This window comes from Myotis brandtii, unplaced genomic scaffold (assembly GCF_000412655.1).
Source record: "Myotis brandtii unplaced genomic scaffold, ASM41265v1 scaffold513, whole genome shotgun sequence".
NCBI classification, from domain to species: domain Eukaryota; kingdom Metazoa; phylum Chordata; class Mammalia; order Chiroptera; family Vespertilionidae; genus Myotis; species Myotis brandtii.
In genome coordinates, this window is record NW_005369552.1 from 1,666,813 (window position 1) to 1,692,469 (window position 25,657).

The window sequence follows — 25,657 nt, forward strand, 5'->3', positions numbered from 1 at the left end:
GTTTCTGGGGTTTTGTTTAGCTTCTATATTTGCAACATAGTTGCTTAGAGTTGCAGCTGAGAGGCCGGCAAGTCAGGCGGGGAACGTTGGAGTCCGCCGTCACTGGAGCAAGCAAGCCTTCCTGTTCGCTTCAGTGCATGGCTGCCGGCTGCATCTTGGCTGACAGTTAATTTGCATAAGGATATGCTGATTAGCCAATGGGAAGGGTAGGGGTCATACGCTAATTACCATGTTTCTCTTTTATTAGTGTAAATATAAGGGAAAAGAGATTAGTGCTCCTGATTAAATAACTCAGGTATTGCATGTTTTAAAAAGTCTTGCGGCACACCACTCGAAAATTGCTATGCTGGAAGAAAGATGCTACACACTAACGCTGCATAATGTACACTTATACTTGAATGGCATTCTGGAAAAGGCAAAATTGTAGGCACAGAAAACAGACTATTAGTTGCCAGGGGCTGGGGGTTGGGGAAAGGTTGGCTACTGAAGGATTTTGGGAATCTCTGGATCTCATGAAACTGTTCTGTATCTTGTTTGTGGTGGTAGTGGTCACAAGACCATATACATTTGCCAAAACTTGTAGAACTGCACAGCAAAAAGGGTGAATTTTACCATATATAAATTATATTAACAGGTAATTGGAAACAATTCTCACGCAAGAAAAAAGTGTCCCTATTTGAAATGTAAATGATCTGGTCATTCTAATTGGGAAGAGTTTTGAGAGGGAGGAGATGGAGCAGGAAATAGGGGAAAAGAAGGATAGAATGAAGAGTGACACTTTTTTCTTGAGGGCAGCACTTGTTTATTCCACAAATGATTATGGGACATCCATTATGTGCCAGGCCCTGGCATATAGGCACAGGAGATGCACCTGTAAACAAAACAAATACTGTCCCCCCTCCCCCATCAGCCCTGACTGGGTAGCTCAGTTGGTTAGAGTATTGTTTCGATACCCCCAGGTTTTGGGTTCAATCCCCTAGCAAGGCATATACACAAATCAACCAATGAATGCAAGGATGGGTGAACAACAAATTGATGTTTCTCTTCCTCTCTTTCTCTTTCTCTCTAAAGTCAACAAGTAAGTAAATTAAAAAAGAGAAAAACAAATATCCCTCAGAGAGCTTAGCATTCTGTGTAAAAATGCAAACGTGTATGCCTATTTCCACAGTGAGTCTAGCTTTAGGTACGCATCTTAAAGAAATATAGGGTACAATAAAGATATGCAATTCTCTGACAATAATGGGACTGGCAGGTAAATTATGTTAAAAGTGATCATTAAAATTATAAATTTATTACATTTATTTATGTGGGGAGGTGTCCATGACATGCAAATTTAAAAAAGTGGAGTTATAGGAACACATTCTCTGAGTGTAACAAAAAGGGATATTACACATCAACTCTATTTCTTGGGGTGGGAGTAGGGGACATTGGTATTTTTTTTTAATACAACGAGTACCCATTTCTTTTATATTGGCAATTTTGAAAGAAAAATCCCATTCAAGAAAGAAACAAAATAAATATTAAACACAATAGGCAAGTAATTAATATCCTATATTTTCTGTGTTTGAAATTTCATGCTGGAAGGAAGTATTTGGGCTTTTAAAGGGGAAAGCTAATAATTTTTGTTGGCAAAGGTGAATGAGACTTCATTTGGAGAAACATGCAATATTTTTTATTGGTGAGACTTTAAATATTAGTTAATATAATGTTTTGCTTAAATGTCAGATTGGTCTATCCTATGAAAAGTCAAGTTACCTCTTCTCCTGGCCCTCTCTAAAGGGGAAATAGCAGCATTTCAGTTATGTCCATATGCTTCTTCACCTTCCCTCCAAAGACATTCTTTCTGAACACAGTCCTGTTTATGTATTAGAAAAATGTGACATACTCGTGTCCTGGACCTGGATAAGGAGGGTAAAGCGAGACCCAGAGAGCTGCTATATTTCATAGGATTTGGCATGCTGTCACAGAATTCAGCACCACAGATAGCTACAGAGCCTGGAACAGGTATTTACTAGTACTGCCCCTCAACTAGCAATCAATGTTTTAATCATATGGTGGTGAAGCTGAAATCACTAAGTTCATCAGTCTGCAATACACCACGTTTTAGATGACCTGTAGTTGCATCTGTTGAGAATAAAATTTCACAGAATTATGCAATAGGACCAATAACCTGGATGTTCTTAAATGATTACAAAGACAGAAAACAGAAACAATTGCCATGAGACTTTGAATACATCAACTTGTATGCAAATATTCTAAGTGACTTAATATAAAATCATCCTATTAAATGTGGTGGAACATTATGGTCCCTGAATATATGCTCAGTAAAAATGTCAACCAGAATTTGAAAGTTGGGATTTTGACTTTTTCGTGTTGTTATACTTACTGTTAAATTTTGGGCTTATATCCTGTACATTTTCCTGTATCTAAAGTTCTTCTGAAGGATAATTTATTGCATGGTAGTGGCTACTGTTGGATGGAATTGCATTTACATTCAAGGGCACAGCGCTTGAATATTTGTATGAAAACCCACAGCTGATAAAGCCTTACACAGCAGACCTGGCAGTGGAGGAAGGCTATACACAGTAATGTTCAGTTTTTAAAACCCATGCCTCCTTTTAATAACAGAAAAATCGTTCAAGCTTCCTTTAATTTGTTTATTTTCTAAATAAATCAAATATTATGACAAATGTAAATCGAACAGTGATGGTCAAAGGTATTTTTCCATATAATTTCCTCTGGCTATTCTGGGGCAGCCCTTCTGAGGTGAGGGGGAGAGGGTGCCTCACCAGCTACCCAGTTGGAAAGGGTGGCTTAATCTGCATCTTAGAAGACTGAAACAATAGGGTTTGTGCTGTATTGAAAGTGATGTCACATTTGCCATTTTGAACTCCAGTTGGAGGAGAGTGCTTCATCCTGAGTGCCTACTATGTGCAAACTGCTTCCCAGACCCTAGTTTATTACCCTCCAGCCTAGTGAGCTTACAGTTTAGTAAAAAAAAAAGAAAGAAAGACACATGTAGCTATAAGTAGGGTATATGTATCTGTAATAAGGAGATACTCCCTTAACTGTAGTAAAATAAGATGCACATCACTGTAATTAAAGAACACAGTATGACAGTGCCCAAAGGAAAGATTGGGGATTCAGGATATGAAGAGACAATATCCAGCTCCTTCTGCACCATTTTTGGGAGTGGGGATGGAGGAGAAAATTTAGGAAAGTTTTCATGGGGGAGTTTGTGAGCTCGGAAGGTGGAGCTCCCCATTGGATGCAGAGGACAACTTTATAGGGCAGGCTGTTTTAAGTAGAAGAGTCAAGAGGATGAACTCTGGAAACATGTGGGTCCATTGTTCATCAGACTTTGATTGTCAAGCAGAGACACCTGTCACTGAGCCAGGTTAACCCACGGTCATGTTAGTAAAGGGCACAAAGATGGTAGACCAGCTGAGTTCCTCTTTCACGCTGGGAATGTCTTTCACACTGGACTGGACAGAACAAGCATGGTAATAGGAAATTGAAGCACAAGATGGATGAAGAGATTGTATTTGAGCATGTGGATGCTATCCGTCTGCTTTATGATTCATAAATGTTTATGCATTCCACTGAAGAGTTCTAGATAAGAAACAAACTAAAAAACAAACTAAAGGAAGCTTGAACTATTTTTCTGTTAAATCATTCCCAGAGATTGTGAGCTGGGGAGAGCTAAAGACATGTGTGATTGTTAAAGGTGGCCAAAGGCAATTTTGTTTGTTAGTAAGGAGAAGGTGCAGTGCTCAAACTACATGCCAGTGAGCCTGATGTGGAGCCCGCATTGGATTTTATTTTATTTTTTAAAATATATATTTTATTGATTTTTCCACAGAGAGGAGTGGAGAGGGATAGAGTCAGAAACATCAATGAGAAACATCGATCAGCTGCCTCCTGCACGCCCCCCACTGGGGATGTGCCCACAACCAAAGTACATGCCCCTGACCGGAATTGAACCTGGGACCCTTGAGTCCACAGGCCGACACTCTGTCCACTGAGCCAAACCGGTCAGGGCCTGCATTGGATTTTAATTAGCATTTGTGATTGGTGAGGTATGAGTACTGAGAAAAATAAACAGAGATCCTTAGAATGGTAAGTAGTAGGTAGAACAAGTCATGGTATATCAGCCTCATTTTCTTTTATTTCTTCACTTTCATTTTTACTCTTTTTATTTGGGTGAGAGGTGGTGTTATAATTATTTTGGGAATATGTCTGACAAAGTTACTTTTTGTTTGTCAGTGTTTTATTTTTTTTAAAGTTTATTCCTATCCCTCCACACCATCAGCTTATCTGTTTCTGCTTTGCTTGTTTATTTATTATTTATTTATTTTTAGAGACAACTTTTGACAAGATCATATGGTATTTGTCTTTCTCTGTCTGACTTATTTCACTTGGCATAATAACCTCTAGGTTCATCCATGTAGTTGCAAATGCAAGATTTCATTATTTTCTATTGTTGAATAATATTTCATTGTAACCTATCTATATATAATAAAAATTAATAGAAGATATGGAATGTTATATTATATATATATATATATATATTCCATTCATCTATTGATGGATATCTAAATTGCTTCCATATCTTGGCTATTACTCAAAGTTTCTTATGACGTTCTTATGGACAAGATGGGCCATGTGCTGCAGGGCCTGGTGGGAGGAGGAGTGCCTGTGTGAACTTGCCCAAAGAATGCTGATAAGCAGATGAGGAGCATCATGGAGTTACTTGTCCCTGCCTCCAATGCTGCCACTTTGTCCCCTGCCCATTTCTACTGACATTGGTACTATGAAATGAATGATGATATGGAGGTGCACTTACCTCTTTGAAGATGGTTTGAAAATAGAATGAACTGCATATATTTTGGATGAAGGGTTGGCCCAAATTTTTTTAGGATAGAACAGTGGTCAGCAAACTGCGGCACGGCAAACCGCGGCTCTCGAGCCACATGAGGCTCTTTGCCCCTTGAATGTGGCTCTTCCACAAAATACCTGCTCTTCCACAAAATACCGACTTCTGTGCATGGGCCACGAAGTTTCAATCGCACTGTATGTGAGTGCCCGCACGTGGTATTTTATGGAAGAGCCACATTCAAGGGGCCAAAGAGCCGCATGTGGCTCGCGAGCCGCGGTTTGCTGACCACGGGAGAACAGTGGGCCTAGACCAGCAAGATGATGTTCCAGGGATATATTTTTATGATCCTACCCATGGGCGCTAAAAGCCAGTTATGAATTTCTAGGATTGAATCAGTGAAGTTTAGGAATAACTCATATAATACTTGGTGTTTTATTTGATAATATGCAATTAACAGGGCAATTTATATTCCCATGAAGAGGTCACTCTCTTAGATTGTGTGGTATAACTAAGAGAATGGAAATCCTGTTTCCACATAACCTTGGATGATGCACCCAGGACTGGAGTACTGTGTGAAGCTCTGAGCAGCCTACTAAAAGCAATCAGGGACCCTAGTGTGGGTGCTTAGTTGGGAGAATCTGAGTTCTTTAACAAGATTTTGGGGAAGAAGGGAGCATAACATCTTTTGACGAAGGATTGCATTGTTCTGTTCTAGGGAGGCGATACCAGCTGCTGGCTGGTTTGATGGTGGCCCTGCCCAGAGATGGGGGAAGGGGGCTGCCTAGGAGCTGGTGGATTTCCTGACACTGGGGCATTCACCCTACCAGTAAGGGGAACTCCTTGGAAGACTATTAAGCATCAGATAGTCCATGAGCCTAGAAATCTTTAAATTTCTTCTGGACTTAGGACTTAACAAATAGATATTTTTCAAGATTAATTACCATTTACCTCTAAGGCCATTGTTCATAACTTTCTATAGTCACGGATGGGATGTGAGGCTCATGAAAGTTACACTCCTCACGCTGGGAAAATGCACCTCAGAGGGGAATGAGCACAGTTGGTTGACATATTTGCATTTTTTGTTTACTCACACACTCCTGTATTATGAGTGTGAATTTTTATGATCATGTTTATATTGGGGAAACTTTTTATCTAGTTGAGTACCCGGGATTGAAATCCAGGTCCAGAAAAAAACTGCTGTTCATGTTGACTCTGACTGTCTTCTGGTGGAACCATGGAGCTTAAGGGTGCCCAGGAGAGGGGGAGAGATCAGGGAACACAACTCTGTATGTAATTTTGCTTCTATCATTGGAGAAGGTTTGGAATTTGACTCTCCTGTCTCCTGAGAGCTTTCTCTCCCTCTTTGGGTTCTGGTTTTGCTTTTCTGTTCTTATTCTTATGATGGTGACTTTTCCTTTTATTCTTCCTTTGTGCTCTGTACAGTTTCACCAACAGGCAGCTTTTCTTTTTGTAGCTTCCCCTTTTTGCATGGATTTTACTTTCCTGTCTCTATTTTACTCTTAGCTGTGTGATCTTGGGAATGTAACCCTCTCTCTGCTTTCATTTCCTTACCAGGAGGGGGAAAAAAGTGCAAGGAAATGTTAGGACCTATGTCTAGAGGTCATTAAAAACATTAATTGCTTAAATTAAAATTAAAGGTTAAGTAAATATGATTTAAAAATTAAATTGTACAAATGTGTATTAGTGCTGAGAATGGTTCTTGGCCCTAGAAGATTCCAGCTTTCCATGCCCTTAGCAATGAGCATCATTTATGATTTACTGACAACTCTTTCTAGCAAGACCTTGATCTTATACCTATTTGTCACTGTCTCACATCTGGTTGTGGATTGTGGTGTATGTGGTTTTGCTCATCAAAAATTCATTTATTTGTTTCTCCCAGCCTCGACAATTCAAACCAAACAGGGCTCTTAGTTTCATGCTTCTGATTCTTCCCCCAGAGGGTTAGAGATGCCCTTTTTCTGTGGATGGCCCATGTCTGTAAAGTTACTTGCTCTCCCTGACTTTCTGGGACACCTGTTTTCCAACTCAGGGAACACAGTATTCTTTTAAACTGCAGTCTTATTGATTTGTCTGCATGCTTTTTGTATTTGTGCCTGAGGGACACATGTAGCTTCAAGAAGAACATTCTTAAAATTGAATAAGGGAAGGGGATTCCTTGAGAACCTCTTCTGTGTCAAGGTACCAAGGCTGGGATGAAGGGAGTTGGGAGGATGAGGGCCATGAGTGCATGTGGGGAGAGCAGAAGGGCAGGACGACAGGGAAAGAAAAGAGCACACGTGTGCAGGTGTTTATATGTGGGTAGGGTTATGTGAACACGGGAATGGCCTAGATCAGTATGTTAATACTAGTGACCCAGTGCACAAAATTCATGCACGGGGAGGGGGGATGTCCCTCAGCCCAGCATGCAAACTCTCCAATCTGGGATCCCTCTCGCAATCCAGAACCACTGGCTCCTAAGTGCTCACCTGCCTGCCTGCCTGATGCCCTTAACTGCTCTCCTGCCTGCCTGATGGCCCTAACCGCTCTCCCCTCTTTCTCTGGTCCCCCTAACTGCCTATCTGCTCTCCCTTCCAGGCCTAAACCCCTTAACTGCCCATCTGCTGTCCCTTCCTCTTCGCGCCTTCAGACCCCAGCACAGGAGTGCTGAGAGCTCTCCGCTGAGGCCCCACCCCTGTCCTGATGCCCCCCTCCGGGCTGGGCGGCGTGGTGGTGGGCCTGCATGCGCCTCCGCCAGCAGCCTCATGTCCCAGTGGTGCAAGTCCACCAGCTCCTGTGCACATGCAGCCTGTTGAACGGTCATGACTGGGACACCGTTAGGACCAATTAACATATTACCTCTTTATATATATAGATGTCTTGGGGAGAGGGGAAGAAGGATCAAATAAAAAGAAATTGAATTTCAATTTACTTTTCCCATTTTATGTGAGTTTTCTTTCCTTTTTTGACTTCTGACAAGAAATTTATGTGGAAAGTACATGCTTATGTATAGATACAAAAGAAATGAAAAGAAAAGAGAGCTTCATCAGCTGAGCACTTAGGGATGCCCATGGTAGGTTGTCAAGTGAAAAACTAAGTAGGGAGGTAGCTGCAAGTTATTGGTGATTTTCCATCCTTTATGTTTCTTGTTCATTATATTTTTTGTTTTATAACATATATATTATAAAATAAATATACATATATGTTTATATAGATATATAGTACATGTACATATTCTTTTAAATATATAAAACTGCATATTAAACAATGACAAGTGAGTTGCCATGTAACCTATTTTAGTAGAAACATCACAAGAGCCTCCCAGGTGTTGTGTGTGCATGTGTGTGTGTGTGCATGTGTGTGTGCATGTCTGAGCACGAGCTCACATATGTTTGTATGAATGAGGAGGAAGGTATGGAAGACTGTTCACTTTGAACCCCCATTTGGGGAATTAGGGATGAGGCAGAACCTTGTTACTGTTAACTCTCCCATCCAGGGCTGAATAAAATGCATTAATAGTGTGGTAAACAATGTTTACTGATGATCTGTGTATTCACTTTGATAGAAATTTAAATACTGTGTTGGATTTTAAGCTCTATGAGGACAGAAATAACATTGATCTTTATAACTCATTCAGTCATTTGTTCATTCATATTAAGTGCCTGATATATGTGCTGAGTGCAAACATATTTTCTTCAGTGTCTTCTACAGATGAAGTTTTTTTAAAAAGTAAAATAAAATATATTATGAAAATTCATCGTAGAAGTACCTAATCTATTCTTGTGATCAGGAAGGCTTGCTGGAGGAAGTGGTATTTATACTGCAAACTGAAGAATACAAATGAGTTACTTGGGTGAGGTTGGGGAAGATTTCACATCCCATTTACATGGGAGAGTATGTGCAAAGGCCCTGAAGCAAGGAGGAAGGAACATGGCGTGAAGAATGAGAACAGTGTGGCTGTCGCCTAGAGAATAAGAGGGTGATGAGTGGGGAGGAGGCCAGAAAGGGGTGTAAGGACTGGATCATGCAGACCTTGCAAGTTGGAATAGAATCCTCTAACTTTATTTCAAAAATGTTCAAACCCCTATACAAAAGTTTCGGGTATAGTAGAGTGGATCGCCTAGATTTTCAAATTACCTTTTTGCTATAGTTGCACACACTCTCTCTCTCTTTTACACACAAATGTGCACACATATTTTTCTCTTTGCTGAACCATTTGAGAGTAAGTTAAGGACAGCATGTCATGTTAAGAAGCATATCATTTTTAAAAACATGTATCTTCCAAAACCAAAGATTATCTCTGATATGATCACAATACTGTTATATAACCAAGAAAGCTAATACTGATCAAACACCTTTACCTAATATACAGTCCATGTTTAAATTTCTAATTGTCCCAATACTTTGCTAACTTTTTTAAAAACCCAAGATCCAGTCAAGGATCATGCACCGTGTTTAGATATCTATTGGCATTTTGGGCCAAGGTTAGGCCAGTTATTTTGTAAAATGTCCATCAATTTAAATTTGATTATTTCCTTCTGATGAAATTCAGGTTGGACATTTATAGCAAGAATACTACTGGGTGATATGAAGCACTGAGAACTACCTAACCTCAGGAACACTGATAGTTTCCATTATTGATGATGATAAATTTGATCATTTAATTAGGGAGATGTCCACCATTTGTCTCAATTGTAAAGATAAAATTTTTCTTTTGTAAGAAATAAAGTAATCTGGAGGATGGTACCTTGACATTCTGTAAATATTCTGTTCCCCAACAATCTGTCACCCAGGAGCACTGCTGTGTCCCTCGCCCAAGATAATGATGACTCTGGTGGTTGAAAAATGGTGATTTCCTAACTGCATAGTATCCCTGTATTAGTTGGTAGTCTTCTGTGAAGAAGAGCCTTTTTTTCTCCTCCACCCTTTTAATCACTATCAGCATGAACTTGTGGATTTTTAAAATCTGAATTTAAGATTTAATAGGCGTTCACCACCCATTTCTAACATTAATTATTCTGAAGTTTCAATTTCTCCCTACTTGGTCAGCAGGAGCCCTTCTCTGAAAGGTTTTTTAGAAATCTATGGGTTGAATGAACAAAATAATACTATGAAAGTGATGAATAAATCTGTGCTTACCATGCCTTTTTCTCTTGAGAATCTCTGTGTCAATTTAACAAGGCTTTATTTTTATTTCTCTCTAGGTCTCATGGATTAATTGGCTCTTGTTCAGCAAGCCCCTAACAGATAAGTCATCCAGCCACATATCAAGACAAGGTTCGGTTTTAAAATTGCTCTGGAAATGATTAAAAGCAGTGTCTCAATGTAACATTGTCAGGGGGCGACGAGCAGCTTCAGAATTTCCTCTTCATCCCGCAGCAGCTTGGAGGAAGCCCCTGTCCGTCCAGGAGGGCTGCATGGCGAGCAGCCCCCACTGAAGGTGGAAGATGAGTGTCCCATTGGCTCCCAAGAAATCACATTACACTCAACTGCAGGACAACAGAAAGGGGGTGAAAAATAATAATGAGAGTCTCCTAAGTCTGGGTGATACTAATGCCAATCAGATCATGGTGGAGGGTGGTCCCTCTCGTGATGAGTCTCAGACATGTGACCTGACAGATGAAATTGGAAATGCAAATTCACATGAGCCAGAAAACAGAAGCCATTTCCATAACGAATTTCACTCACTTCAGGGCTTTGGGAAGGGATTGCAGGCTGGGCCCAGCAGCCTGAAGGATTTAAAATTGTCTTCGACTGTTCGTAGGGAAATAAACGAAGAGCACACAATGCAGAGAGGCACAGCTCTCCTGCAGCCCGCATGGAGTGGACAGGGAACAAGTCTGGCAGGCTGGAGGTCTGTTACGGGTGAGGCCAGTCCAAATGTTTTGACTCCAAGGGGCACCGAAGCTCCCCGACATGCTCCCAAGGATCAACTGGCAAAGATGCTGGACGACGCGACACTGAGAAGGCACACTTTGGATAGGGCGAGCAGCCCTGCTGCTGCAGGGGACCAGTTTATGAAGGAGTGTGCCCGGAGCCTGACTCAGCCACCTCCACAGCCTGTCCCACTGGACCCCCCTGATGCCCCGGATGGCATGCCCAAGGGTGGTGAGGGGCCACAAGAGACAGTGACATCCCACTCCCCAGGGACAGCTTGTCCTCCAGCTGACATCACCTCAGAGGGGAAGAGTGTGTGTCATCCTAAACCATCTACCTCAGAAACCAAGGAGACCACCTGCTTAGAGCCCCCGATGGAAGGAGCACATGTGCCAGAAGTTAGCAATGAGAACACACCACGTTCTGCCCATTCGGAGTGTGCTCTGACTTCAGCATCTAAGGAAGTCCTGAGTAAGCCAGAAGCACAATTAGATCAGGAAAAGGGAGAGCCCAAGCCAGAGCTGAAATTTGTCCAACCCTGGGCCCTGCAGGAGTTCCTGTCAGCCCGGGCCGAGTGTCTGGGATGTCCCAAGGAAGACAGCGTCTTACTCCAAGAGAGAAATTTGCCTGGCAGGGAAGCACAGCAAGAAGCCCCCACCAGGGCGGTCAGCAGCCTGACCCCGCCCCAGAGCAGTGTCCTCACGCTTGGAGGGCCAAGAGGCAGGAGTGTGCAGGACCAGAGCGCCGTCCCCCTGGGTGAGCAAGGCTCTTTCCAGACCTTCCCCAAACCTGGCCCTGCTTCCTTGCGAGCTGCTGATAATCAGCTCCCTGGCAAAATTTCACCAATTGCAGCTGGGAAGCTGCATGAAAGTTCATCCAGCAGCCCGTCACCAGGTGATGGTCACGCAGCTTTTATTCCTCATGCCCCAGCTGACAGCAGACCCTCAGCTGCCAGTGAGGAGAAAAGGGTGCTGAGCAGTGGGAGCAGGGCCAGTGCTATGGATTTTACTTCAGATCCTTCTGTTGGAGAGAGTAAAACTGGGGTCCCTGAGCCCCTTGACCCTCAGAGCAGCAGCTCAGAAGCCAGGGAAAGCAAAGAGGTCACTACATCTGTTGCTGAAAATAAGAACCTTCTAGAAAATGCAGTTAAGACTGAAAGTTCCACAGCAAAAACTGATTCTCCTCTCAGTGTCCCAACCCCTCTCCACCCAGAGACAACTGTCAGTGTGACCCCCCAGCCCAGCGCCAGTCTTCAGGACTTGAGTATGAGTGTGGACGCAGGGTCACCCTCGGGGTCACTCTCGGCTGCCCCACCTCCCACTGACAGCTTGCAGTTGTTGAACACCTCCCCCAAAGTGCCTGACAAGAACACCTGCCCCAGTGGGATCCCCAAGCCAATCTCCACACATTCTGAGGGTACACCTTCCTCACAGGAGGCACTGGAGAGCCACCAGGTTGAAAGAACAGCAGAAAGAACAGAACCCAAGCCCATCATTTTGCCCAAGCCCAAGCACGTGAGGCCCAAGATCATCACCTACATCAGGAGGAGTCCGCAGGCTCTGGGCCAGGTGGACACTTCGCTGGTCCCAGTGGGCCTTCCTTATGCTCCGCCCACATGTAACACGCCTCTTCCCAAAGAGGAGAAGGTGGCAGGCAGAGACCTGAAGCCGGCTGCCAGCCTCTACGAGAAGTTCAAGCCAGACTTGCAGAAGCCGAGGGTCTTCAGTCCTGGGTTGATGGTATCTGGGATCAAACCCCCAGGGCACCATTTCAGTCAGATTAGTGAAAAGTTTTTGCAGGAGGTAAGAGAATATCATTGTGATATGATTTATAAGTTGAACACCTAAACTTTGTCATATATTTTCAATTGTGAAAACAGAATATTCTCCCTTTGGAAAGTCTCCCTTGGATACTCTTGTACAGAAATAATGCTTTTAATAGAGGAGATTGTAGACAAATGGACATTTTTGACTGGAGAAGGTTGATGATCATAATGAGATGGATCTACCATCTGAGGAGACTCACATAAATTCCACACAATAAGATACACATGAAGTTAGATGAGCATGCATTTAAATTGTCTTCTGTGTTTAAATAAATGAGCCTAATTCATCTATAAGCCAGGTCAGTAGAAAAAAAAGTCAGAAATAAATACATTGTTCAAATTGATCAGACTTAATCCTCTGAGGGGGATATCTCATATTCACACAAGTGAAGAACACAGTGAGTAGAAAATAGGCGTGGGTCAAAATAATCATTACCTAACATTTAGTTGAGCACCTGCTATGCCATGTAATATATTTAATCTTTGTCAGTCTTCAACAGTCCTTACTGTAACTCTCTGGAGATTGGGATTGCTGGTTTTATCATTATATAGATGAGGACACAGATGTGGAGATGTATGCGTAACTCACCTAAGGGCACAGAACAAGGGCAGCACTGAGATGCTCTCCTAGGCCCTCACCTTTTCCTCTGGGTGCTGCCCCTTTAAGTAACTGGGTGCTAGGTGAGTCATCCTCCCAGAGCTCATGAAGAAGATTGGCCTCCAGAAGCAATGTCCTGGCAGGCAGAGTGATCAATTAAAAGGAAAGCTGGCTCAGATCATTCGTCTCCCTAACACCCTTCAGGTCTGCCCAGGCCACTCAGACCACAGGCTGGAGTCTGTAGGAGGCTCATTACCTCCTGACTGCCTCTCCTTCCTCCAGACTTCCTCTCTCCCTCTGCTGCCCCAGGCCTTTTGCATTGCCCTCTACTTGGAATGTTCCTCCCAGATACCTGAAAGACTATCTCCTTCACTTTCTTTAGGTCCCTTCAGATGTCATTTCATTGGGAAGGCTACCTTTCCCCAGACCCCTTTCTATAGGTTCTTTCTTATTAGAACTTATCTCTCCTGTATACCGTTTTTTGCTTTTGCTGCATTAACTAGAATGTGAAGTCCATGAGAGAAGAGACTTTCTCTGTCTTTTGTTCCCCACAGTGACCCCAGAGTTCAGTGCTTGGCATAAACACATGCTCATAAATGTTGAGTGATAACTGATTTATGAATTCACATATGATGGATATAAACAGAAGTTAACCAAAGCTCCCTAGAGATAGAATAATCCAGTCCCAGGTTGGACTCTAGCTTGATTGATTGTATCAACAGTTTTACAGACTTTATTGATCATAGCAGGTGTCATCTCTGGCACAAAGAAAGTGGTCAGTCCATTCTTAGCAGCACACCTCCACCAAGGCTAGCACTGACCTGGTGCCCCAGCAAGCTGGCCATCTGCCTGCCATGGTGCCAGCTGTCAGCACCGAATCACGCTGCTGGCTTCCCGTCTTCTGACTCTGCGCCTGGAGAGGCTTCCCCCTCACTCATCTAGAGAGAGGATGCTGACCCGAGAGTTTAGGGGGGTCTAGTCTCTATGGTAGGGACTCAGCCCCTATGCAGGGCTGCATGGTGTCCTGTTCTAAGTGCAGTGAAAGCATGCCCTGGCCAGAGGAACTTAGAGTCTGACCCTAGGCAGTGCCAGCTCACTAACAATGGCCACTCTGGTTTATAGGTCAGGCTCTTAGGTTGGTGAATGTGAATCTTTCTTAAATTACCAAAAACGTATCCCCCTGGCCCTTGGCCTTTGCTCCTATCTCTGTGAAGCTCAGCAAGTCTCAGTCCTCTGGTCAGGCTTGGCGCGGGGAGATCCGAGGGCTACCTCCTACCACTGTGCCCCCAGCTCACGACAGAATATGTTTCTGACAAGTTGCCACAGAAATATTTATTTTTATTTATTTTAATTAAATTTATTGGGTGACATTGGTCAACATGATCATACAGGTTTCAGGTGTGGGTGTATATGTTACAAGATCTGTATTTTGCACTGTGTGCCCACACCAAAGTCAAATCTTCTCCTGTCACCATGTATTAGGACCCACTTCTTCCTCTACTCCCTTCCCTCATCAAAAATACCTTCACAGAAATATCTAGAATAATCTTTGACCAAATACCTGGGTACGGTGGCCCAGGTTAGTTGACACAATTAGACATCACAAGTCCTCTCCCTGGGCTGTCCCAGTGGCTTCTCAGTGAAGCCTCCACATTTACCCATGGCTTCCCAGCCCAGGATCCCACGGAAAACAGCACAGGGCAATCACAAAGAGGGACAATCCTGTAAGAACTGATTTGTTTGTGTGCTTTGATGGATTTTAGGAATTTGAATGAAATCATGAGCATACTTTAGTTTGTTTTCAAAATAATTTCTCTAAAAATACTCAATTGGAGCTTTGTGCAGTGGCAGTATTATAGCCAATGAAGTTTATCCCAGGCATGATTATTGCTAATTGGGGAAAAAAACTCCACTAGAGAAGCAGGAAAAATAACATTTTGGGTGGGTCTTTATGTGTTTTTCGCTGTGCAGTGATCCCTGTTGTGTTCTGTCAATAAAGATGAAAGATACAAGGCATGTGAAGTTGTTTGTAGATTCCCCTGTTTTATTAAAAACTAGAGGCCCAGTGCATGAAATTCGCGCACGGGTAGGGTTCCTAGGCCTGGCTAGCAATCAGGGCCGATTTGTGGGGCGACCAGCGGGCTGATTGGGGGACCCCTGCTGGCACCTGTCTTGGCTGGCCTGGGGGCTGTGGGCTGGAGGCAGCTGCTGCATTGAGCATCTGTCCCCTGGTGGTCAGTGCGCGTGATAGCGACCAGTAGTTCCACCAGTCATTCTGCTGTTTGGTCAATTTGCATTTAGGCTTTTATTATATAGGACTAGAGGCCTGATGCACTAAAATTTGTGCAAGAGTAGGCCTTCCTTCCCCCAGCTGCTGGCATCAGCTTTCCTCTGGCACCGGAACCTGGGCTTCCCTCCTCTGGCCGCCTGTAGGCACCCAGGACCCAGGCTGGCTTCCCTTGGGCTGCCCACAGGCACCCGGCACCCAGGCTGGCTTCTCTTGGGCAGCCCGCAGGCACCCAGGACCCGGGCTGGCTTCTCTCGGGCCCCGAATTCATCAGGAAGGACGTCCGGAATGACATCTGGTCTAATTAGCATATTACCCTTTTATTATTATAGATGCACTGATTAGGCATCTGAGGCATATTTCTCACCTGTGTAAAGAATTTGTTATCTTACCAGTGACAAATTACCCAACAAAATTACAGGCATTGAAGTTACTGAAGTCGTGTTGACCATTTTCCAGGTGGGTTTTGAGCCCTAAAAACTATGCAGTTTCAAAGAACTGAGTAATTACTGAGCTCAGCATATTGCAATCCTAAAAACTTGACAGATATAGGTTAGAAATGATTATAATTTCCTCATGTGAGCACCTGCTAAAAGCAATGTGCAGTGGCATCAAAATTTAGAAACAAAAATAAAAGAACAGAGAAAATATGAGTATAATATAAAAGCGAAAGATCAATAGTAAGAGAATTAAGTGGAGAATAGTAAACATTTTTATCAGAGCGCAAAGGTATAATGTTCTTTTGAAGGAATGTAATTTGCTGTGGCCCCAGTTCAGCCGGTCTACAATAGTAATCATGCATGTTTTACAATGTGATTATGATAAAACTTTAAAGGCCTAATCTTTAGTTTCAATAATGTCAATTTAAGGAGAACTTGTATCTATTTCAGCATTCAAAGAGTATCAATTTAAGGGCTTATCTCTTCCAACAGTTTGGCTCAGAGCTTCATAGACCCTATTAAAAATACTAGTATTGTTAAATGCTTGTGATTCCTGGATATGTATGACATAAAATATATTGTGATTTAGAGCAGAATTAATTAACAGATGTATTTTTCATGCATGGCCTCTGGCACTATTCTTTTTAAACTGAGAGGAAATAGATGATTGAACTGTCTTATTTTTTCCTTTTTAATATGAAGAAACACTGATAACATGAACAGGCTCTGTGAGTTCAGAATTACATACATGAAAGGTAGCCATAAGTTGTATTCTAGTCTAAACTGTTAACTGGAAAAAAGTAACAGGAATGTTACATTATTAAATTTAGGAAACAGTAGAAACCTGTTTTGTTTGTTTGCTGGATGCTTACTGATTTTGGCCATGTATAGACACGGTTCTAGGTCAGTGATTCAGCAGCCAACAGATTCTCTCCTAGAACTTCCATTCTGGTGAATCTTTCCCAGGCATTCCTGTCAGCCCGCCTTTAGCAGGGAGGACAATCAGAGGAGGTAAATCAGTCTCTCATTTTCAATGATGTAAATAGATTATGGAGGCCTGAAAACACATTTTTTCCATTAACATTTATATTCTTTCAAATAGCCTTTTCTCCCTCATTAACAGTGCATGTTTTATTTCATTAGTAGCCTAGAAAAGACAACATAAATTGGTAAAGTTCATTTTTTTTATTATAAGACTATGTTACCATAAAAATTGTGCCTTTTCTCCTTAGGAATAATGAAACTCATAATTCTATGAACACTTGCAAATTCTTTCCATGCTTCATTAACATTATTTACTTATAGATTGGCTACTTACACAAATTCTGATGATTTTGTAGCAATCAAATTAAAAAATCTTTCCAAATAAGTTCTTTTTTCTCCCAGTGAGATGTAGATTTATAGACTATTAGAACTTGAGGAGACCCGAGAGGTCATCCAGGTGCATTGTCAACTCAACAATGAAGACACTTGTGCCCCAAGAAGGTAAGTGATCAGGGATGGAGCAACTCAGAGATGCCAGGTGGTTATTGCTGGAGCTGGGTGTCCTGAGCAGGTGCAGTCCTCATCCTGCGATGTGAGTTCTTTGATTGAGCTTCTGTTCATTTGCTATAGGTCACGGAACTCCCTGGAAAAGAAGAATTTTGTTCTCCTCCCTATGCACACTACGAAGTTCCTCCCACCTTCTACCGCTCCGCCATGCTCCTTAAGCCCCAGTTGGGATTGGGCGCGATGTCCCGTTTACCTTCTGCAAAGAGCAGGATCCTGATCGCCAGTCAGAGGTCTTCAGCAAGCGCCGTCCACCCGCCAGGACCCATGGCAACAGCTGCCAGTCTCTACAATTCTGATCCTGCAGGTAACCCATCCAACAATGACTGTTTTCCCTGCTGCACTTTTAAATAGTTATCATATAAAATGTGGTAACTGTCTAAAATATGAATGCCTCACCCTTTTTCTGTTATTCCATCTGACATTTATCAAGACTTATCTATCTTCAACTGTCACCTTCATGGCACCTTTAAAATGATGGCCCTATAACCACTTCTTGTAGTTTCTCCCTCCTGTAGTACATCCTGGAGGCCAGGATTCAGAAACATTATCTGTAAAAGGCCAGATAGTCAATGTTTTAGGCTTTCTGGGCTATGGTAGTCTGTGTTGTAACTACTTAGCATGGAAGCAGCCACAGGGAAGACGTGAGTGGATGGTGCGGCTGTGTGCCAATATAGTTTAATATTCAAGAACAGTGGGCTGGGCGCCACCTGCGGGCCACAGTTTGTCAGAGAGCTCTTCCTACAGGCCGGCACTGACCATGTCACTCCGTTTTCACCTGTTCACAAATCTTGAACACAGAACGGCCTGCACCTCTCCTAGCCCTGTCCTCTGCTCTGCAATGGCTGGCCAGTGTCACCTCCTGCAATATCCTCTGCACTTCTTTGTTTTTCCTTTCCTTCTTCTTCTTGTAGGTTTAATGTATCACTTTATTATAGAAATAATACATATATACTTAAAATTTTTTCAATATAGAAAAATAGAAAGAAGAAAGTAATACTACTTACATTTTAGCACCCAGACAGAATCAATATTATGGGATTTTTTTCTTTCAATTTGTTTTCTTTCTATGCATTTTTCTGCTACTATGCATTTTCAGCATAGTAGCTAAAATAACACAAATGTGAGTTTTGTTTTTTTCCTGTGAATATCATATTGTAGGCATTTTCTATGCCAAAATGTTTCAGAAATATTTCATGGCAGCCTAATAGTGTTTGTTCATTTATTCAACAAATTCTGGTACTTATTTTGTGCCAGCAGCTATCATAGAGGATGGCAGCAGTGAACAAAACAGAGCTCCTGCCTTCATGCAGCTGCTGGTCTAATGGGTGAACTCGACAGTAAAAACAAGCACAGAAAGAAATACACAGTTATAAGTTGTGATACATGTCACCAAAGCAAGGAACATGGTGTTTGAGAAATTGCAACCTGAAGAGTAATATGGATGGGACACGGGTGGGAAAGTGGGTTACTGGGGAATAACAGTAGAAATGAGGTAACCATTGTACCACTGGCACTTGGATTCTGCTTACTCTGTACTATTGTCAATAATGTTGCAATTGGAACCTTTGTGCATACTTATTTGCCTTCTTTCATATTGTTTTCTTAGGATAGGTTATTTTAAGTGTAATTATGGGATAATGCATATCTAAACTTTTTACAGGCTAAGTTTTTAGAAAACTTGTAATAATTATTTTCATACTCGTGTTTTTTCAACATGCTTCTTCTTGCCATACCTTTGCCAGTATTAAATATTAGCTTTATTACTACTACTATTATTATTATTACTTTTATTTTATTATTAGTGGAAGGGGACTTTCCTCACCTCTTTGCCATTATATTACTCTGTGAATTGTCATTTACTGAGGTAATTATTGATGGTCTTAATAATTAGTTTTTTGACAAGCACTTCTATAAAAGATGAAATTATTTTTTGATGATTCTCATGATAATGTGATGGACCTACATATTGTTGTCAGAGCTGCTACAGGTTAGTTATGTATTCAGTCACTCATTCAACAATTACTGCTGAGGGACTTTGACATGTCAGCACTGTTGTAGGTGTGGAGGGGGAATAAAGCAGACAACAGACAAAAATCCTTGCCTCTGAGGAGCTTAAATTGTAGAATGGGGGAGGGGGCAGACTTTTCTTAGTGAGCAAACAAATTACATGGTGTATTGGGAGAAATAACTAGTATTGAATAAAATGAAGCAGAGATGGGATGGGGATAGGAGGTTTGAGACATGAAGGAGGAGGGTTACAGCTTTAAATAAGGTGGGCAGAAAAGGCCTCCCTGAGAAGATGGCTCCAAAGGAGGTGCCGAGGGAACCATGTGGATATCCTGGGGAGCGTTCCAGGCAGAGGGAGGAGCCAGTGCAAATGCCCTGAGGTGGCAAGAAGGCCAGGGAGGCGGGAGCAGTGAGTGGGCAGGAGAATGGTAGGTTCAAGAGCCATGGCAAGGATCTGACTCTTACTCTGAGTGAGCAGACCAGTGGAGAGTTTGGAACTGGGCAGAGTGATCTGACTTTTGTGTAAACAGGATCTTTCTGAGTCCCATGTTGAGAGCACACACTAAGGGGACAAAGGCAGAAGCAAGGGAAACAGCTGATGCAGTGACCTGGCAGTGATGTGAGACAGTGAGAAGGTCAGGCACACTGAATGGACATGAGCTGGGAGAGAAAGAGTAATGAATGGAGACTGCAGAGCTTTGGGCCTGGGCAACTAGGAGGATGGAGCTGCCATTTAGAGAGGCAGGCGGGGGGCAGGAGTAGGTGTACAGGGGAAGGTAGGAGCTAATTTAGGAGACGAGAGTTGGGAGGACAGGATGCAGCTAGAGATACGAAAGTGTTGGTAAACAGCAGATGGACCGTGTTTAAAGCCAGGATGTCCCCTCACTGGGTGGCCATTGCTACCCAGCACCGTTTCACCTTCACCTTCATCAGTGAGTTATATATTTGATGTAAAATTGGATTATGTACTTTTTTGAAATAGCATGATATAACAAATGTTAATAGTTTTATCTTATGTACAGAATTTGGAAAAAGTTGAAATTGAAATTACCAAAATTAAACTTAGCTGAGATTGATCTTGCAAAAGTCAAATTTCCAGGGAAGCAATTCCTTTAGAACAAGGGTGGGCAACCTTTTTGTGAGTGCATGCCAAAACCAGCAAAATCTCTGACTCAAAATTCTTCTGCGTGCCAACCCTAATTTTTTGAGAACATGTTACACCTACTTGATATCTCTTAAGGTGTACGTATGTGAAGAACCTTGAAGAAATAATAAAATTCATTCGAGCGACAAAAACACAGTATATGATGATGAAAAATACATTTATTTTTTAATGTATACATGTACACTGATAGTCCGACAGAAAACTTTATGACTCCGTTTGATATTATCAGTGGGACTTTTGCTGCTGCATCACTGATGACAGAGATTTTACATCAGGTTTATATTTCGTGACCTTCAGAGATATGCACGAGCTACTACTTTCATCCGTCAGGCTACTCCTATTACGAGACTTAACAAAATTCATCACTGAGAACAAAGATTCACAAGCGTATGTGGATGAAACCAAAACACTGGTCAGATCTAGGAAGGCAGGGAGTTAAGGCAGAGGCATAGAAATTGCTCTTCCCCTCTCTCGTCAATCCATGTCTATGGTCTTTAAGATAACTTGTTATGTAAAATTATTTATTTATCTAAGATGCAACTACACTGAATTTATCTGAAAAATAAAAAAGTCGATATTAAGAAAAAAATTGTAAATGGAAGATTATAAGAGAGGGTTTCGTGTGCCAGCAATAGTTACTGGCCTGCCATGTTTGGCACGTGTGCCAGGGGTTGCCCACCCCTGCTTTAGAATATCCTGCCTGCAATGCCCAGGGGTGGCAGGCAGCTCCTTATTTATTTATTTATTTTTCTTTATTGATTAAGGTATTACATATGTGTCCTTATCCCCCCATTTCCCCATCCCCCCACTCATGCCCTCACCCCCCTGTTGTCTGTGTATTGGTTAGGCTTATATACATGCATACAAGTCCTTTGGTTGATCTCTCCCCCTTACCCCCACCCTCCCCTACTTTCCCTTTGAGGTTTGACAGTCTTATCCATGCTTCTCTGTCTCTGGATCTGTTTTTGTTCATCAGTTTATGTTATTCATTATATTCCATAAATGAGTGAGATCATGTGATATTTATCTTTCTCTGACTGGCTTATTTCGCTTAGCATAATGCTGTCCAGTACCATCCATGCAGGCAGCTCCTTTGGCTCATATGTGCTCTCACATTCGGGCTGCGGCTGCCACTTCCTTTGTGCAGTTCAGCCCTCACCAGGACAGGGAGGGACGCCCCAGCCCTACTCCTTCAGGACCCCAACCCTTAAACTTGGGCTTCTGGGTATCTTCTCTTAGAGGAAGTTGTGTGTTCACACGGGGAATTATCAGGTCCCAGCACAGCCTGTGACAATGATGAGTGTCACCCGTACAGGACACTGAAGACATGAAATCCTTTATAAAAAAAAAGGGTGTGGGGGGGGGGGGGGGGAGGGGGAGGGGGACTGGGACAGAGGATGAGAAGTTCTCACTCCAGACAATGGGAAGCTCTGGAGGGTGATGACGACTCAGCTCCGATTGGCTCCTGGGCACCAGAGCCGTGCTGCAGCCCTTTGCTTGGCCTACTCTCTTGGCTTATCCCAGGCAGTAGCCTCTCCCTTGTGGGCCATGCTGCCAGAGTCCCCAAGCTTCCTGGACTTGCACAACAGTGCCCCTCACTCATTCTTTCCTTTCTGCAGAAATCCTTCCATTTTTCTTCATGTTTTCCTCAGAGCAACCCTCTTTCTCCTCACACACTCTGTCTTACTATTTCACAGGGTCCTTTAAATGACACCTAGAGAGGATGCCTGCAGCTCCAGGTGGGGCAGGTCAGCAGAGCCCAGAGGGCAGGGGTGCCCTGGGGAATCTGTGCTTAGAGCAGTGGGGGAGTCAGGGTGGGAGGCAGGCGTGTCCATGGCCCTGTCTTCACCACACAACAGTAGGGAGGCAGGGCTGACTGACAAAAACAGACATCTTTACACTAATCATTCTGTAAGGCTGAGCGTCAAGAGACTCTTAGATACAAGCAGCTCTATAGCCACTAACTTTATTTGTCTGGAGATAAACAGGTTAAAACAAGAGCCTGTGCTCAACACACTACCTCGGGCCAGAGGCCTGGCTGTGGAGTGGAGAATGCCTGTGCGGACCTCATGCAAATAGCGAGATGCGGGGAGAACTCGCCTTGTGAGAAATGAGTGAGAATCAAACCCGCCTCCCCTCGCCCCCTCCTTTCCTCACCAGTACACACTAGGTCCAGGAGGTGGGAGCCTGGGTCCCAGGAAACACAAAACTTATTTTCTTCTGTGTTTATCTTACTTCTTTTACTACCATTATACCATTATTACTGTTGTAGCTCTTCTTTTCCATATGATCATAAAATTTTATGGGCCTCTTTCTGCCTGTTCTGGTCTAAGATGATGTGCAGAGACTGGGTCTCTCCCTTAAGCAGCCCTGGGCTCCAGAAGGGCTAGTTTCAGCACAGTCATTTTCAAAAGCTCACTTCAGCTGCCAAGAGGATAGTAAAGAGTCCAGTCTATACCTGCTGCTTTTAAAGCAAATGATCCAGTCCCCAACCACTCTAAAAATCTCACTCCCCCTTCACTCCTAGACTCTCATATCCTGCAGTGCTTTTGGAGTCCTCCCTCTCCCCAACGCTCAAATATCTCCCAGGAATCCTCCCAGTCTCCCCTGATGCCCACCCAGTCACTGTCATCAGTATCTTCTCAACCCCCTGACCCATACACAGTCTCACTGCCGCTGGATCCAAAGCGGCAACAGAACTTTCTTTCTGGCTCCACCCCTGTGCTACGTTCCCCCAGTAGAAGGGTGGAGAAGTTCCAGACTTTCTACTTTATAACTTGAGAATCTTTGAGATTAGGCCACATTGTTTCTTTTTGGACTCTCGCTTACGTTTTCACTAGAGGCCCAGCGCACAACATTTGTGCACAGGGGTGGGGAGGGGGTCCCTCAGCCTGGCCTGCGCCCTCTTGCAGTCTGGGACCTCTCGGTGGACATCCCCCAAGGGGTCCTTAGCGCTGCCTCAGAGGACCCCTGCCGCTGTGCTCACCAGTCATGAGCCCGGCTTCTGGCTGAGAGGCGCTCCCTCTGTGGGAGTGCACTGACCTCCAGGGGCAGCTCCTGCATTGAGTGTCTGCTCCCTGGTGGTCAGTGCACATCATAGCGACCGGTCGATTCGTTTGGTCAATTTGCATATTAGGGTTTTATTATATAGGATAAGGTGAGATCTTCCTGTGTAGCTACTTGCACAAGAAATATGTTCCATGTAGAAGAAACAGCACACAAAGGCCCTGAGCTTGGCATAGTCAGAGACCAGGAATAAAGTCAGCATGGCTGGAGTAAGGAGACGTGAACAGTAGGAGAGAAAGTAGGGAGGTGGATGATGTCCAGATCACAGAGAGCCTTAGATGCCCTAGTAAGAAGTTTGGATTTTAATCCAAGTGTGACGGGCAGCCCATGAAAACATGATCTATGCTTATTGAAGATCATCTTAGGTAGTCTGTGTAGAATACAGTAGAAGAGGTAAGAGTGGAAGTGGGAGACTAGTTAAGAGCTGGTACCCTGATCCAAATGAGAGATCCTGGTAGCTTGTAGAGCAGAGGGAGAAAGGGATGGGATTGTTGGGATACATTTTAGAAGTAGAGCCAGTAGGACTGGACATTGAGGGTGGGTGATGGAGAAAGAGGAGAGCTAATGAGGACTTCTAGAATTTTGGCTTGAGGAACTGGATGAATGGTGATGCCATTTAAGATAGGTTGACTAGCCAGGGGAGTGGGAGAGAGAATAGGCCTCAGAGGAGAACAGAGAATTCTGTTTTGGAAGTTCTAGTGGCACCATCACAGAGGCAATTAGATATATGAGCCCCAGGCTCTACGAGAGATCAGGGCTGGAGACTGAAATTGAGGGTTCACCAGATGCTACTCTAAAGTCAAGGGGGTCAGGTGCATATTTGAAAGGAGCAAAGAGGGTGGATCTTGAAAGTTCTCATCCCAAGACAAGAACATTTTGCAACTATATGTGGTGAGGGATAGTAACTAAACTTAGTATAGTGATCATTTTGCAATATATACAAATATCGAATCATTACATTGTGCACATGAAACTATTAAAAATGTTATGTCAATTAAAAAAGAAATAAAAATGTCAAGGGGGTGCAGCTAGAGAGCAGAAGGCATCTCACGATGGGTGCCTATGTTCCAGCATTCATGCTTTAGCAAAGAAGAGGAGAAGCAGCAGCCAGGGTAGAAGCGGGAACCCAGGGGAATCTGGTGTCCAGAAAGCCGAGAGAAGCAAGGACCTCAGAGGAGCAGGGAGACATCAGTCTTTTTGAATGCTTCTGAGCAACCAGGTAGTTTGAGGGCAGAGACGGGATCTGTGAATTTGACAACATGGAAGTCATTGGTTATCTTTACAAGAGCAATTTCAGTGATTAGACCTTGGGAAATATTCCTGATGCTTCCACCTGCGCTGGCTTTATGGGTACCATTAGGTGCATCATGGCTTTGGAGTGGCCTAAAAGGACTCTGGATATGCAGTAAATCATGCCACCCACAAATCAGATTTTCCCAGTTTCTACATCATAAATTAATGCTCTTTCCTAAGATTCTTAAGGCTTACAGATCTTGACGCGACTGTGTCTGCTGAAGAATAAATGAACCTAAGCACTTCCTTACCTCTTACCTCATGTGTTTTTATATACAGTGTTTTCTGACTCCACCATCATGCCTAAAACGAAGCCATACTGCCCGCAGGCCCGGGAATGATGCTGAGGAGCTGCTTTCGTGCCCAACATAGAGCAGGATTGTTACTCCCCTTTGGGTGGACATAAACTCTGGATTAGGGGGACCTAAGGTTGTATATGTAAACAGTTTGCTGTTAGATCCCTCAGTTCTGAGAAGTACAAAAAGGTACTGCTTTTTAATTATATATATATATATCTACACTAATAAAAGAGAAACATGGTAATTAGCATACGACCCCTACCCCTTCCCATTGGCTAATCAGTGAGTATATGCAAATTAACTGTCAGCCAAGATGGCGGCCGGCAGCCAGGCACTGAAGCGAGCATGAGGCTTGCTTGCTGCAGATTCCAAC

At 43.2% G+C, this 25,657-nt stretch overlaps 1 protein-coding gene across 7 annotated transcripts in view; it reads left to right on the top strand.

Annotated features, from left to right (window-relative positions):
- The window catches only part of MTUS2 (microtubule associated tumor suppressor candidate 2), a 550,651-nt gene that overhangs the window by 185,566 nt on the left and 339,428 nt on the right, over nucleotides 1-25,657 (top strand). For all 7 annotated transcript variants that reach the window (XM_014548541.1, XM_014548540.1, XM_014548544.1 and 4 more), the window contains 2 exons: nucleotides 10,081-12,555; nucleotides 17,518-17,758. In XM_014548541.1, the coding sequence (XP_014404027.1) occupies nucleotides 10,324-12,555; nucleotides 17,518-17,758 (2,473 nt within the window). In that variant the 5' untranslated portion in view covers nucleotides 10,081-10,323. The remainder of the gene's footprint in view (nucleotides 1-10,080; nucleotides 12,556-17,517; nucleotides 17,759-25,657) is intronic.